The 13,829-nt window shown below is 35.7% G+C and overlaps 1 protein-coding gene across 2 annotated transcripts; it reads left to right on the top strand.

Moving 5' to 3' along the window:
- Positions 1-1,720: 1,720 nt before the first annotated feature.
- LOC147873356 (small integral membrane protein 14) lies at positions 1,721-11,345 on the top strand. Of its 2 annotated transcripts, none has more exons than XM_087351425.1 (5): positions 1,721-1,996; positions 2,087-2,215; positions 5,806-5,854; positions 8,785-8,933; positions 10,269-11,345. In XM_087351425.1, the coding sequence occupies exons 2-5, from the start codon at positions 2,147-2,149 to the stop codon at positions 10,311-10,313; spliced, it is 312 nt and encodes a 103-aa protein (XP_087207551.1). In that variant the 5' UTR covers positions 1,721-1,996; positions 2,087-2,146; the 3' UTR covers positions 10,314-11,345. The 2 variants fall into 2 exon arrangements, with proteins under 2 accessions (XP_087207551.1, XP_087207550.1); XM_087351424.1 differs by having other exon boundaries at positions 1,740-1,996; positions 2,099-2,215.
- Positions 11,346-13,829: the final 2,484 nt, after the last annotated feature.

The following is a 13,829-nucleotide window of genomic DNA, read 5'->3' as shown; positions in this document are numbered from 1 at the left end:
TACAGTCAGTACAGGACAGTGTTCTTGAACCAAAAGATTCATGTTTCACTGATGAAGCTGATTATATGAATGCCCAAAATAATAAGTACTGGAGCGGTATTAATCTGAGACAAAATTTTTAAGTGCCCCTTCAAGATCAGAAGATTGGTGTGTGGTGTGCTGTGACAACTATATGAATAGCAGAACCCATATATTTTTTAACACTATTAATTCAGAGCAGAATGTCATTGTCATTCTTCTGCCTTATTTCAAATCATTGTGGAAGAAAAACCATATATTCATTTTATGCAAGATGGTGCTACAGCACTCTGTGATTAATCAATTAACGTCTTAACAGAAGTGTTTGAAAACAGACTGATAAATTGAAAATTGTGATCTCAAAAGTCCCCACGCTTAAGTCTCACGTTCAGAAGTACACATGCTTTTATTTAATACACCGCATATTATAAACGCATGTGTACTTCTGAAAGTGACTCCTTTCTTTCTTGGCAGATGCTAGGTGACTTGCCAGCGCAAAACGGTCGGGCGATTTGGTCGTTTGAGGAAAAAATAAACTATTTTTAATACTGTATCTTAACACTTAAAAATGTCCTCAGGATTCGCACGAAGAAAAAAACGCCTCCTTAGGAATTATTTAAGATTTTCAGTTGCTTCACAGATATTATCTAGCTGAAATCTTGTAGCTTTGAAGAGGTGGGTGATTTTAAACCAGGAAATGGAAACAACTTTGCAGCCTGGATAGTGTCGCAAGTCTAGATAACATTTTAGAAATTATTTGAACTAAACCAGTTGCCTTATATTCACGTACGATGTTATCGGAAGAATCGCGCTTTCTCTCAACTGGCTTCCTAGTTAAATTTTTGCCCAGCTATTTGTTACACTTTATTAATAATTTTTTTAAAAAGAAATTTTGAAATGTCTCACTTAATTCTGGATTCTTTCGCTCTAACTCGGCTTTTATTTTTGTTTCAGATGCACTGCATTTAAATTTGCTTCCGAAATCATAATCCCGTTTAACTCCCGGCATCTCACAAAACATAATACACAACCTCACATTCATATGCAAACCCAAATAACACCATTTGTTAACACTGAGGAGTGCGTCATTGTTGATAATGACTAATACAAGCTGCCAACAACTTAAAAAAGGGTGTTAATGTGATCGTCAATTAATCTTAACTTCCTCTGCACACGTATCTTATGAAATGTTCTAGGGCCATCAAACGCGTCTGTGTCATTCTACCGCCCAATACAAACAGCATTGAACGACCAAGGAAAGGAAGGAAATACGAGTGGATGCATAAACATGATAGGGTACTGATAAATATATATTGTTTCTGCTGCAGTTTCCTACCGTACGTCGCGATAACTAAAAAAATTATGCATGTCATAAGGGAATATTATAATGATACAAAACATTAATTTTGTAATTATTTTTAAATTTAACTTCGTAAAATGCGTGAAAATAAGATAAATACACAACAAGAAGACGATGGGTGGGTGGGCGGGTGCAAGCATTATTATAATTTTTATGGTTCATGCAAGCGGTAGTAGGCGTTTGTACGGAATTGGCAATGTAGCTCGTCTGTGACGTAAACGTTTTTTACAGTACTTGAATGTGAATGAACAAATGAACAAATATGCGTCATCACTTTATATCGCCATACAAGTTATTGGTAGTTGGTCGGAATATCACATATTTTACATAATGTAAAAGTAATAATTCTATAAGATAACGCGTTGCGGTCCTATCAAGGCTGTTTCCAATTAGTGATTATGTTGGCAGTGTAGCAACAGTGGGTTACCATTGGTCCAATATATAGACCAATGAAATTATAACAAGAATACCAGCTGTCAACGTAGAATTGTTATGTGAGCTTCTACGTTGTCAATTTTATGTGGAAAACGTCGTTTGTGACATCTGAGTTAGAAGTTAACTGTGTGAGTGTTTTATTAAATTAAGGGAATTGCCATTCTACATCCCGGCTTGTTCCAGGTAAGTTTTTATTTGCAAACGGTAATCAGAATTACAGAATTTTGCAGTGAATTTTATTTATATACACATAAGAAAATGGGTATTGATTAGTTTTTGTTTCAGATTACTTTATTTTCCAACATTTAATAAGTTGCGGGGCACTTAATAAGAATGGGTGACGAAGGTCCGTGTGAGTGGATTTGGAATCATGAGATGACAATGAGACGTTTACTTTCACTGGTAAGTAGCCCAAGCCAGTTTTGTGGATGTATTCAAGGAATTTGCCGTAGAAAACAGTACGCACAATGGAAACAAATTTATTTGCAGTTGCTAGCCGTTTCAACAAAAATCCCCACTCCTAGGCCCACTTTCCTAATTCAACCACTGGTTTTGGGTTTTATTCATGGTTACTTACTAATTTTAATGCTAGTGACATACAGTAGTATGGAATATTTTTGTTTGAAATATGGTATGTTGTTATTAAGGCATTTTTTGTAGGAAATTGGTGACAGTAACTAATGAATTATTATAACTCTTTATAGTGACATGTTAGAAATATAGGGACTCCAGTTTATCATGAGACCAATTGCTTTGAAAGCTGAAATTGGCAGGCTGTCTGCTTTTTCCCAGAAAACTAACCAAAAATCCCTCACTTGCTCAGACTAATGCACATGTATTATTTATGCAGCTGTCTGTACATGATTAGAAAGTCTGAGTGTGCTACGCAGTTTGTGTTAGAGAATAATGTGGCCAATGTTTTTGACAAACAAATTATGGGTTTTATGTGAGATTAATTCTGACAGAAGGTGAAAAACATATGGCATTTCATGCAGGACTGTGAATGCATTAGCTTAAATTAGTTTTTGGTGAACAATTGATAAGTCAAGGACTGTGGTCTATCCACTGACACAGTTTATATTCTTGTGACTTATTATTTATCGGGTACACTAAAGATAAAGTATATGTGAATAATCCTCATTCACTGCTAGAACTGAAATAAAGTATATGGAAATACATTTCAAATGTGACAAGGTAACAATTTCACTCTGTGTTGGAAACATTTTTTCAAATTGTGAAACTTGCTTTGAGTGATGTTAGGAGTAAAATGGGATGTGAATAATAATGTTCTGTTCTTCAATCTGAAAAGCTTGCCTTAACACTGTGGAACCAAGACTCATGACAGGGTAGAGATCATTTATTATTCTGTGACCAGGGTAACATCTTTGGTCCTCTAGCCGCAGGTTAATATTTGATCATTAATTATTATTCATTACATAACATAAGAAATAACATTGATGGTCTAAGAGCACTTCTGTATGTTTTCTAATTGTGACTTGACAGATAGTTGTCAATTCTACGGTTTAGGAAATAGGCTATGTACTAATGTTAGATGTTTGGTGGGGGGGATAAAGGATTTATTATTGCTGTAAAACAGCAAAAGTAGATGCTAATATAACACTGAATCCAGTGTTTTTTGAGCCCTGCTGCAATGTGGCAGCAGTACACTTATTTGCAGATTGAAAATATTGAGTATGTTAACTCTGTGAAACTCAATCTCATTTAAATAATATTTAAGAATTCAGTCCCTACCACAAAAAATCCAACATGTCTCTGCTACAAACATCAGCTGGTTAATGTTGTTTAATGCTCTGAAGCCCAGTGGGAACTAATTCATTTAACTAATTTAAACATACTAAAGTCAAACCACCTCAACAATATTTTAACCTCAAATTTTATTATTATTTTGTACAACATCAGTAGAATGAATAAGTGTTACAGTACCAGTGCAACGACTTCATACTTGTATTTTAACTTGATGATGGTTGCATTGGGCTGAAACACGTAGTTCAACAAAATAAACTAGTGAATGATAAGTGTGCTAAAAACTGAGGATAAATTATCAATAAACTCACAAGTATAAGGTGCAGAATTATTTATTGTTGCAGCAGGTGGTATGTGTAGTTACCACAGGACTTTAAAGGGTTAATTAGTTATATTCTCAGGTGTTGGTATGTTGTTATGACTCACAATTGCTTTTTATTCACAAAGAAGTATACTCACTATAAATTGGAGATTTTATTACATGTGTATTTTGTACAGTTCAGGTAAATGGAAGTCAGACCTGCTTGGATAGTTGTACAATGTCTTTTGAGACCTTTTATAGATTTCTCTCAAAATCTTACTGTGTGTAATACCTGAGTCATACCAATATTGGTGCATATGATGTCCGTCGATTTATGTGTTTGTGGAACAATACATGGTGGACAGTATTCTGAATGTTGATTGTGATGGCATGATTTAAGATAGCACAAAGCACAAGGATGATATAATGCATCTGTATTACAGATTAGTGGTCTCAGGTTTTTTTTTCATATTACAAAATTCTATAATGATGTTACTGAATCAGTGCAAACTAACTAACTAGATAGCTTACTGAACCCAAAGGTTCATCACTGACTTAACCAAAGCTCTCCACCGCACCCTGTCCTGGGCCAACAAAATCCAGTCTCCTTCAACTCCTATCTCCCATAGATCCCACTTGACATTGTCCTCCCATCTACATCTAGGTCTTCCCAGCGGTCTCTTCCCCTCAGGCTTCCCACCCAATACCCGGTGCACACCTCTTGTCCCATCCATGCATGCTACATGCCCTGCCCATCTCATTCTTCTTGACTTAATCACACTGACAATACTGGGGGATGAGTATAATTTTTTAAGTTCAGTGCAAAAGTAATGGTAATGCATATTAGACAATGATTTGCAATTTTAGCTTTCATCTTTTCAAGTTCATTTTACCAAATTACGAGCTTCTTACAATGTGAATGTACTTGCATGTTTAATAAATTAAAGTGTGATGTTGAGGGAAGAGTGGAGACATTCTTTTTAAAACTTGCTATTTTACTGTTCTTTATTTTAAACAAATTGTATCACATAAAATATAAAGTGGAGTGTATCGGGTTTTATAAAATAAACATCAGAAAATGGTAGGAGGGTAAATTAAGAGATCAGTCATGGGTTAGAGAAATTGTAATCCATGCAACTTTCTTTTGGGGGGGAGGGGGTATTAATGTGTAGAGTATGTAGCATGGTGCAAAAGTTAGGACACTCTTGAAATGAAATTGTGTATGAACACATTTTTTCCTTATGGTTTTGCATTCAGTTTAACTTCTTTTCATGCCTGCCTTTACAAATCCCTTTACAAGCACATAAAAATACTTATTCTCCTGTTTGTTTATCTCAAGTGCAAATGTTCACCATAAAAACTTAGTTTCTCACTGTTAAAGATAATTTATTATACCGTTGTAGGTTTAAACTGAGTAGGTTGTCAGAAATGTGCCATCCCATGTTTAGTTCTGGTGGGTAGAATCTGCATAAGGAAGTATGGCAGGAGTAGTGTAGCTATTTTATGTTGGTATGATAAAAGCATTGATAAGGAACTTGACTCACTTGCAGCACAAACTCATTTAATCTCTCTGTATGGTGACTCAACCAAATTCATACACGAGTTAACACTGACCACCTCAAAAAATTGGAACATACAGTAGAATTATTTGTGCATGTTAACTTTGTTTAGTGTGTTAATATTTTGGAACATGGCATAAAGCTTTCAACTGTCCTGAATGTTTTACTGTCTGAACTGTGTTTTTATGATGTGGTCTTCTAACATTCTTGGTCTTATTGTAATCGTGGGACTGACAATCCATAGATTGGACAGAAAATCATTGTCATTTGTTCATTTTTGCTCAGTTCCTCAATAAAGGACACAACTCTGTATGTTTGTAAAGCACAGTTCCAGTAGGAAAATAAAGGCAATGTTTATTCTGTTTCAGTTACGGCAGTCTCAAGCCTACTGCACAGACAGTGAATGTTTGGATGAGTGTAAGTATAAAGAGTTAATACCAGATTACCTGCAGTTTAAGATAAACCTCAAGTTACTGTTTTACACGAGATCGAATAAGGTATGAAGGAGAAACGGTTTGCTGATTATGAAATGCATGCTTTCATATTCTGTTCTTAACATACTGAAAGGAAGGTAACACATTCACTGCATATTTAACCCTTTTGCTGTGGAGCTCATAAAGTGAGGCATGCTAGCAGCCAGTTTCACGAAACGTTTTCGAGAGTTCAAACTTTGTTCCATTGGTTCACACATTTACGTACGTAGTAGCATTTTTCCAGAATGGTGGAGTGTCTGTTGTCAATAAGTAGAAGCTAATGCCTAAATTTTGTTCACATACGATTTTGCTTCTTGTAGTACCAACTTGGAGGTACGTATTATTGTCATGTTAAGTGGTAGCCATGGATTTTTTCACATGTAAACAAATTGTAGAAGACATTAGTAAATCCGCTTGCAGATTCTGAATCATAGGGTGATTAGAAGGGTTGCAAGTAGTCTAACAAGTAATATTAAATAAAAATATTATTTTCGCTGTGTTTACACAGCCAAGGTATTTTGTGTTGACAGAAATTACACAGCAAAACTGTTATATTTCTTAAAACTTATGTTAAGACCTGTTAGGGTTTTGTTGCAAGTGGATGGTGTCTCTTGAAGGAAACATGGAATATTATGATAACTAATTATGATGGTGCAAGCCATTATTGGTACTGGGAGCTCATATTTACTTGACTGACAACTGCTGCCATTGGCATTAAGTGTTTTTTAACATTAATGTGAAACTTTGCACTTCTGAAAACACAAGTAATGCTTTAATGAGAACAAGTCCTACAAGGTTAATCAAGTATGATCGTGTCAGTAGTGGGGTTTTCATAGTCTTACTAGAAGCTGGTAGAAAGGTGGAGATAGAAGTAAATTCAGAAGAAAATAAGTACCTGTTAGTATCACATCAGCAGACATTTAGACAGAATAATATTAGGGTGGCTAATAAATTCTTTTAAATTGTGTGTGTTCAAATATTTGGGAACAACAATAACAAATCAAAATTACACTCATGAGGAAGTTAGGAGGAGATTAAATTCTGGAAATGCTTGCTACTTCTCAGTTCAAAATGTTTTGTCTTCCCATCTGATTTGTAAGAACCTGAAAATTAAAGTATACAAAACAATAATTCTGCCCGTTGTTTTGTATGAGTGTGAAACATGGTCCCTCACTCTAAGGGAGGAACATACATTGCAGGTGTTGAGGAGGATATTTGGGCCTAGGAAAGAAGAAGATGGGGTCTGGAGAAAACTGCATAATGATGATCTTAACAATTTGTACTCCACGCCCAACACTGTCAGGGTGATTAAGTCAAGGAGAATGAGATGGGCGGGGCATGTGGTGCACATGGATGTGGTAAGAGGTGTGCACCGGGTATTGGTCGGGAAACCTGAGGGGAAGAGACTGCTGGGGAGACCTAGATGTAGATGGGAGGATAATATCAAGTGGGATATATAGGAGTTGAAGACGATTGGATTTTGTTGGCCCAGGACAGGGGCTAGTATGGGGCTATGGTTAATTCGATGATGAATCTTCGTGTTCCGTAAGCCATCTAGTTAGCTAGTGGGGTTTTAATTTTTGTTTTGAGTTCAGTGAGTTGTACAGCTTGTAGTCAACAAAGTTGCTTCCAACATAGAGAAGTGTTTTGGCAAAGAGATTTCAGAACTTTTCTGACTCTTAATAATGGATTTTAATGCAATTTAAGACCTCTATGTTGATAGATTGAAAATATCACAAGTCTGAAACTTGTAAATTTATATTTGTTAAAGTATGAAAATATCCATATAAATGGTCCTATTTAAAATTATATTTCAGTGGAAACTAAATTAACTGTACTTCATGACTGACTGGTTAACACACCGGCTGTGTATTTGGGAGTTGTCAGCTTAAAATCTTAGACCAGAGACTTGTTATTCTGACAAATTTTTATGATTTTCATGTCCCTCCAGGCAAATGTCAATAGACCAAGTTGTCTTTCTTCCGTATTCCTTCCAATTCATGATTTATTAATCATTGTGTCATTTGATGTTATATAGTCTTAGCTTTTGACAGCATCGTTAAATAAACCACAAATAAATTAGAAATAATTTGATCCACAGAAGACACAAACTACACTTTTCTTTTGAAAATTGTAAAATGAAGTGTTTTAGGTTTGTATGACGAACTATTCATGCAGTTTTCTGTGACATGTTCTGCCTGGTCTGACTAGGTACATCTTGCTTACTCACCCTGTATCTACATCCTGCTATCAGTTGATCAGGAAAGAAATAAATGATTACATTGCAGCTGACTATGAATTAACACTGGTTTACTCTTGCACATCACTCTAGAAATAGTGAGTTTAGCAAATTATATATAAAGAAAATTTATATACAGTAAGATAATAAAAGTCAGGGATCCATTGTTTGTTTATAGGTTTAAACAGTATGAATAATACTAATACAACAGTGTATGAAACATACATGCTTTAACAAACAATAACATCTGATCATACTTACATCCTGTTTGCATTAAAATTCCTTGTGTAACTTGTATGTTAAATATTTTAGTTTTCTAGAAGTTGTATGTATTGGACTATAAAGTATTTTATTATCTTATAATTTGGAAGTCACAGTTTTATTGTTCAAATGAGCTCTGTACCCTTGTTTCTGTTTTACATAATGATGGAAATATTCACAACAGAATTAGTTTAATAATCTTCAAGTTAAAATGTAGATTTGAAAGTACTGTAGAATTATTTAACAAAATTTGAGCTGCTTTTAATAGTGTTTATATGAAGGGTACAAATGGGCACAGATCTGTAAGCCCCAGACGGGCTATAAAGTGTGTTGCAGTATGTGTTTATTGATGTGGTCATTGGGAACTCTTGTAGTGCCAGGTGGTCTGCATGGCACCCAGGGAAGTTCCAATAGCATCCTCATGATGTTAGTATGCTGGATTGCTGTTGCTCTGGTGTTGTACATCCTCAGGCCTAGCAATCTTCGCAACAGGGATGATTCTAAGCCACATGACAATGGATTTGTATGTACATTTCAGGCTATAAAATTCTTCAGTAAGGAATACTTGTTTGTGCATGTTAAAATCACTGTATACTTGCTTTCATGCATCATTACTATAATAATTGGTAATGCAGATGTTATGTAATTTTTCATTGAAGTTAGCAGATAGTAAAGCATTAGAGGAATGATCCAGGAGGGAGGAAGTGAATTGTTTGTTTAATGAGATGAGTTTGAGCCCCAAAAATTAGCGTTTATTCTCTTAAAATTATTCATATTTTGTGTGATCACACAGACTTAATTGTACGTTTTCCTTTTTATTTAATTGAGCTTATTTTACTTAAGAGTCTCAAAGTACCCACCTTCTGATTCTAAGAAAGCCATACATCTTAGAAAAATGTCTCAAATGATATGCTACACTTGGCATATGTAATTTAAGCCAATCTTACTGAGACTTGAGGTTCTCATGGTAGTGAGTATGAAGATGTCTGTCTTCTGAGTTGTTGCACCACGTAGTCTGCTAAAAGTTTACAGACATTTCTGGGATTCTTTCTCTCTTCATCATGATTCATCATCCTGATGATGGAGGCAGCAACCATGTCTGAAATATCTGTAGACATTCTGTCTATTGATATACCCATGCAGATGGAAGTTTGCTTCATTAATGAGCCAAATGTCATGAATAAATCTTTGATTGATTTCAATATATTGACAAAATTAGCCATAAAAGTGAACTCATGTACATCTGTCAGGAATTAAAGTGATGCTTTTCCGGTGACTGAAGTTGTTTAAATATTCTTGGGTTACAAGCCGTGGCAGGTGGCTGAATGGTGAATGAACCATATCTTTGTTGCACACAACAAAGGAACATTTGTTACCCAGCAGCCATGAGGATGAGAGCAGAGATTATTCTCAAAACGTTGGCAGAAGATATGGTTTATTCACCGTTCAGCCACCTGACACGGCTTGTGACCTGAGAATCTTTCATCATCTGCCAGGAATTGGTTCATCTCTATTTTACAGACATTATTGTAAAATTGTCCCTGTATTGCAGCTCAAAGATGTACAGGGAAGTGGCCTTCTCTTAGTACCAGTACTTAGAAAGCCATGGACACTGTACTTTGCACTGTAAATCTGCATTTGTATTTCCAGCAGTGTGTCTGCATAATGACCAGAAAATTAAAATAAAGTGAAAGTAAATGATATTGCCACTTACTTAATGTCAATCCATATTAATTTTGTTGGCAAGCATTTTAGAATCTTCTGTTGCTTTGTGTAGGGATGTTCGTTTGGCGAGTTGCGGAGTTTTGCTCTGGAAACGCCTTGAAAATTGGAAATTAATTAAACTTTCATGTTTCAGGGTTCTCATGGATCTCCTCCAGCACCTCCCCCAGCAATCAACTGAAGCTGACAAAATTTTATATTACCATCTCTGCCATTGACATCACTCCGGAAACTCTTGAATGTGGAATTTAATAAGATATCTAACCATTTCTTTCAAACTTGTTATCTTACTTGGTGATGTTAAGCCAAAATGCTGTTGTTGCTGTAGGGAAAGGTTTCTAACAGTATGAAAATATGTAGGATTTGAGGTTTTCACGACGGTCAGTCTGAAGATGGCTGTCTTCTTGGTTGTAGCGCCGTGTAGTCTGGTAGAGGTTTACCGGTAAACTTCTACCAGACTACACGGCGCAACAACACAGAAGACAGCCATCTTGAGTATGAAAATATGTTTTCTTCAGCTGTGAACGTGGTTAGGATTGTGTGGCATCACAGTTGTGGCAGATTGATGTGAGATCCAAAAAGCACATTTTAAGTTCTATAATTTACTCAATACCAGCACTAATTTGTCTTTCTTTATGGATCTCCTGTGCAAGTTATAAAGGTGGAAGGGAACATATACAGTGTGAGGCTTTATTTTGAAATAATGATGCACCTTTATATATCACGACATAATGATAGTATGTTATCAGTTATATATATGCTTTCATATAATAGTTTTAGCATCCATCATATAAATTGAATTTTATTATTTCTTTTTAGTGCTGTACTAATGCTCATTTCATGCGATATTTACTGATTGTACCTAATTATCAGTAGGTCTTGTGATTTCTTGCAAGAGGGCAGATGTGTGAAGGTTTAGGATTGTCACAAACTAGGGATAAAATTGGTACAAGAAAGTTGTATAAGGGATACATTCCTATGTGAACTTATCTAATCCCCATCTGTCTGTATGGGAGTAGTTGGTTGTCCTTTCATTGGTTGAAAATCAAAAGATTTTAATGAGTGTCTAGTTAATGTGGACAGAATGTATATAGATGGTCAGAAAGAGCATAAGTTATATACAGATGTATTAAGGTATACAGTACATAAAAATAATTATTATATTCATGAAATCAAGTTGTTTTAAAATAAAAATGCCATTTGCAATATGTAATTTTGAATTTGAATATGCATGGTGTTTCCCTTGATGTGTTTGCCAAATTTCAGGAGGTTGTTAATTTAAATATTTTGAGTTAAAAATATTGTACTGTCATGGGTTTGATTTTGAACTTTTACAGAGCTGTTGCTGCAAATGGATACTTAATTTCATGTGGAACTAGCTTGCGGAAGAAGCTCATTTCCAGATTAAATGTGGCTACAACTCTGTGGTGTTGCACTTCATTTCAGTTGACAACAATACTTGAGTTGCTGCTGCGGATTTAATTTTATTTCACTCCCCTTGACTTTTTTTTTCTGGGGATAAATGAAGGAATTGGTTTAACAAGAGAAGTTGCAGATGAGAGTTCTGTTATAAAATGAGAAAGATTGTGGACGTAGCTATCTTGAACAGCATCTAGCAGAGGTAACTAATAAAATAAAACTGCAATGTAACTTACAAGAAGATAAGCAAATTAAATTGCTTTACTTGGTCTGTATTTTTCTTTGCATTTCTTCAATTTTCAGTAATAGCTCGACAGTTGAGAATCGGGATCGTGTGCGTATAACATATTTCACTGTGGTAGATATTTTGTGTGACACTGCAATATTTTAAATACTTTGTTAGTTGTACGCAGAGAGGTGGCAGTTGGCTGTACAGTAAAATATTGATGCAGTGAACATCAAAATGATTTTAAATTTTAAGATACATTTTTAATGTATTGGCCAGTTTTCTGTTTTAGTATGCAAAGGTGTTATTTTTAATTGGAATATCAAACTAAGCCACGTGTTTATGTGACAAGAAGTGGAAGTACTTATTCTGCAGAACATGTAGCTGTGTGACCTTACCATTCTGTTTATTGGCATTTGGCCATAAGCTTACTTAGTTCACAGGCTAGTAATTGCTAGCCCTTTTCAGAATTTATGAAAATGTTGGTACTGTGCATGAACTGTCAAGTGATGATTCATGTTGCAGATTTAATGCCAGGTCTTTATTGACACATATGAAAGATTTCTATAATTATGTATTGATTGAAAGCATCAGAAATTTAACCGTGTTACTGAGTCACGTTATTCTTCAAAAATCCTAAAGTCGCATTCTTCTTGAAATTGTGCTCTTACAGCACAAGATTACTGATACGAAGGTGAAATATTTTCAAACAGATAATATTTTATCAAAGTTTTAGTGCATTGGTACCAATGGTCCAAAAGACCAAATTGATTGCTGTTAATTTTTATTTCCTTATCATTTCTGAATTTGCTGTTTAGGCCTACGAGACACACAATAACTTGAACATTTTTGCAGTTAATATTTTTAGCTGTCAGAACATTTAAGTACAGAAACAACTGTTTAATTTGTGTTCTTGACCGTACTTGCGCAAAAGTCTTGGGGTCTGCCGCGGGTCATAGCGTGTACTTGGAAAATACATTGTTTTTTATAATTTTATTTTGGGGGGTGGAACCGTGCAGGTGGATGAGACATTTCGTCAAATGCTGCACAGAAAGGGAGAACCAGATCATTTTGTTGCTGGTTTTGTATAGTGGAAATTATCTGGCAGTGGTTAAATAATCGTAGATGGTTCTTATTTGTACTGCCTGCATGCTGAGTGGTACACCTGCCATGCTACTGCTTCTTTTTGCCTTCCTGTCTCTTGTACAGGCGTATGCTGCGTCTAAGAATATTTATCTCGTAAATTAATGTTGGATGCTGGTATTTATTTTTGCTGTATATTATGTGCCTTTTGAAAAAAAATGCGGTCAGTTGTCAGATTGAACTCCCCGGTTTTGAAATTAATTTATTGCCATTGATGTTATCGTATGTAGTATTGATATTTTTGTACACAGTATATGCACTGTACCAATCATGCTTGTTGTTCTAGTTGAAATTTAGCGATGGGGCTAACATCATCTTTTCCCTCATATTGCCTTATACCACTTTCATGCGTTGTTTAAAACATTCGAAGATGGCTACATGGTGCACCGACCCAGAAGACAGCCGTCTTTATACTCGCTGGCATGATAACCCATGTTAAGTGGTTTCCTGTCACCATGGCATGGCACATCCTCAGGTTGCAGATGCAGGAACAGCCTCCAGTTATGGAGGTTAGCTGTGAATATATTGAATAAACAGTCGTGGTCAGCTGACAGGTGGTGGTTTTCCAGCATGGTGGTTGGGCATGAGGCTAACGACCTTTCACCGTAAAAACTGTATTGTTGCGAAGAATTATACCAAGCCTCAGGCCCAGGACAGGGACCGGTGGAGAACTTTGGTTAATTCGGTGATGAACCTTTGGGTTCTGTAAGCCATCTCGTTAGTTGCATGTGATAACACAAGTGCCACTGCCTTATCACTCTTATAATACTGTAACGTGGGTCGGCGTTGCGACCTTGGATTGTCAACCCTGATTTATTCACGTCAAATTAAATCAGTTACAGAGGTCTGCACATACAGTCATCTCTCTACAACAACAACACACTCGAGTATGTGCGCACACACACACAT

The sequence above is a fragment of the Zootermopsis nevadensis genome, unplaced genomic scaffold (assembly GCF_977971745.1).
Source record: "Zootermopsis nevadensis isolate Lab colony 2312 unplaced genomic scaffold, Znev_1.0 Znev_ptg000019l, whole genome shotgun sequence".
In the NCBI taxonomy this organism is placed as follows: Eukaryota; Metazoa; Arthropoda; class Insecta; order Blattodea; family Termopsidae; genus Zootermopsis; species Zootermopsis nevadensis.
The sequence above is the reverse complement of the archived record's forward strand: the minus strand, read 5'-3'. Positions and strand labels throughout refer to the sequence as shown.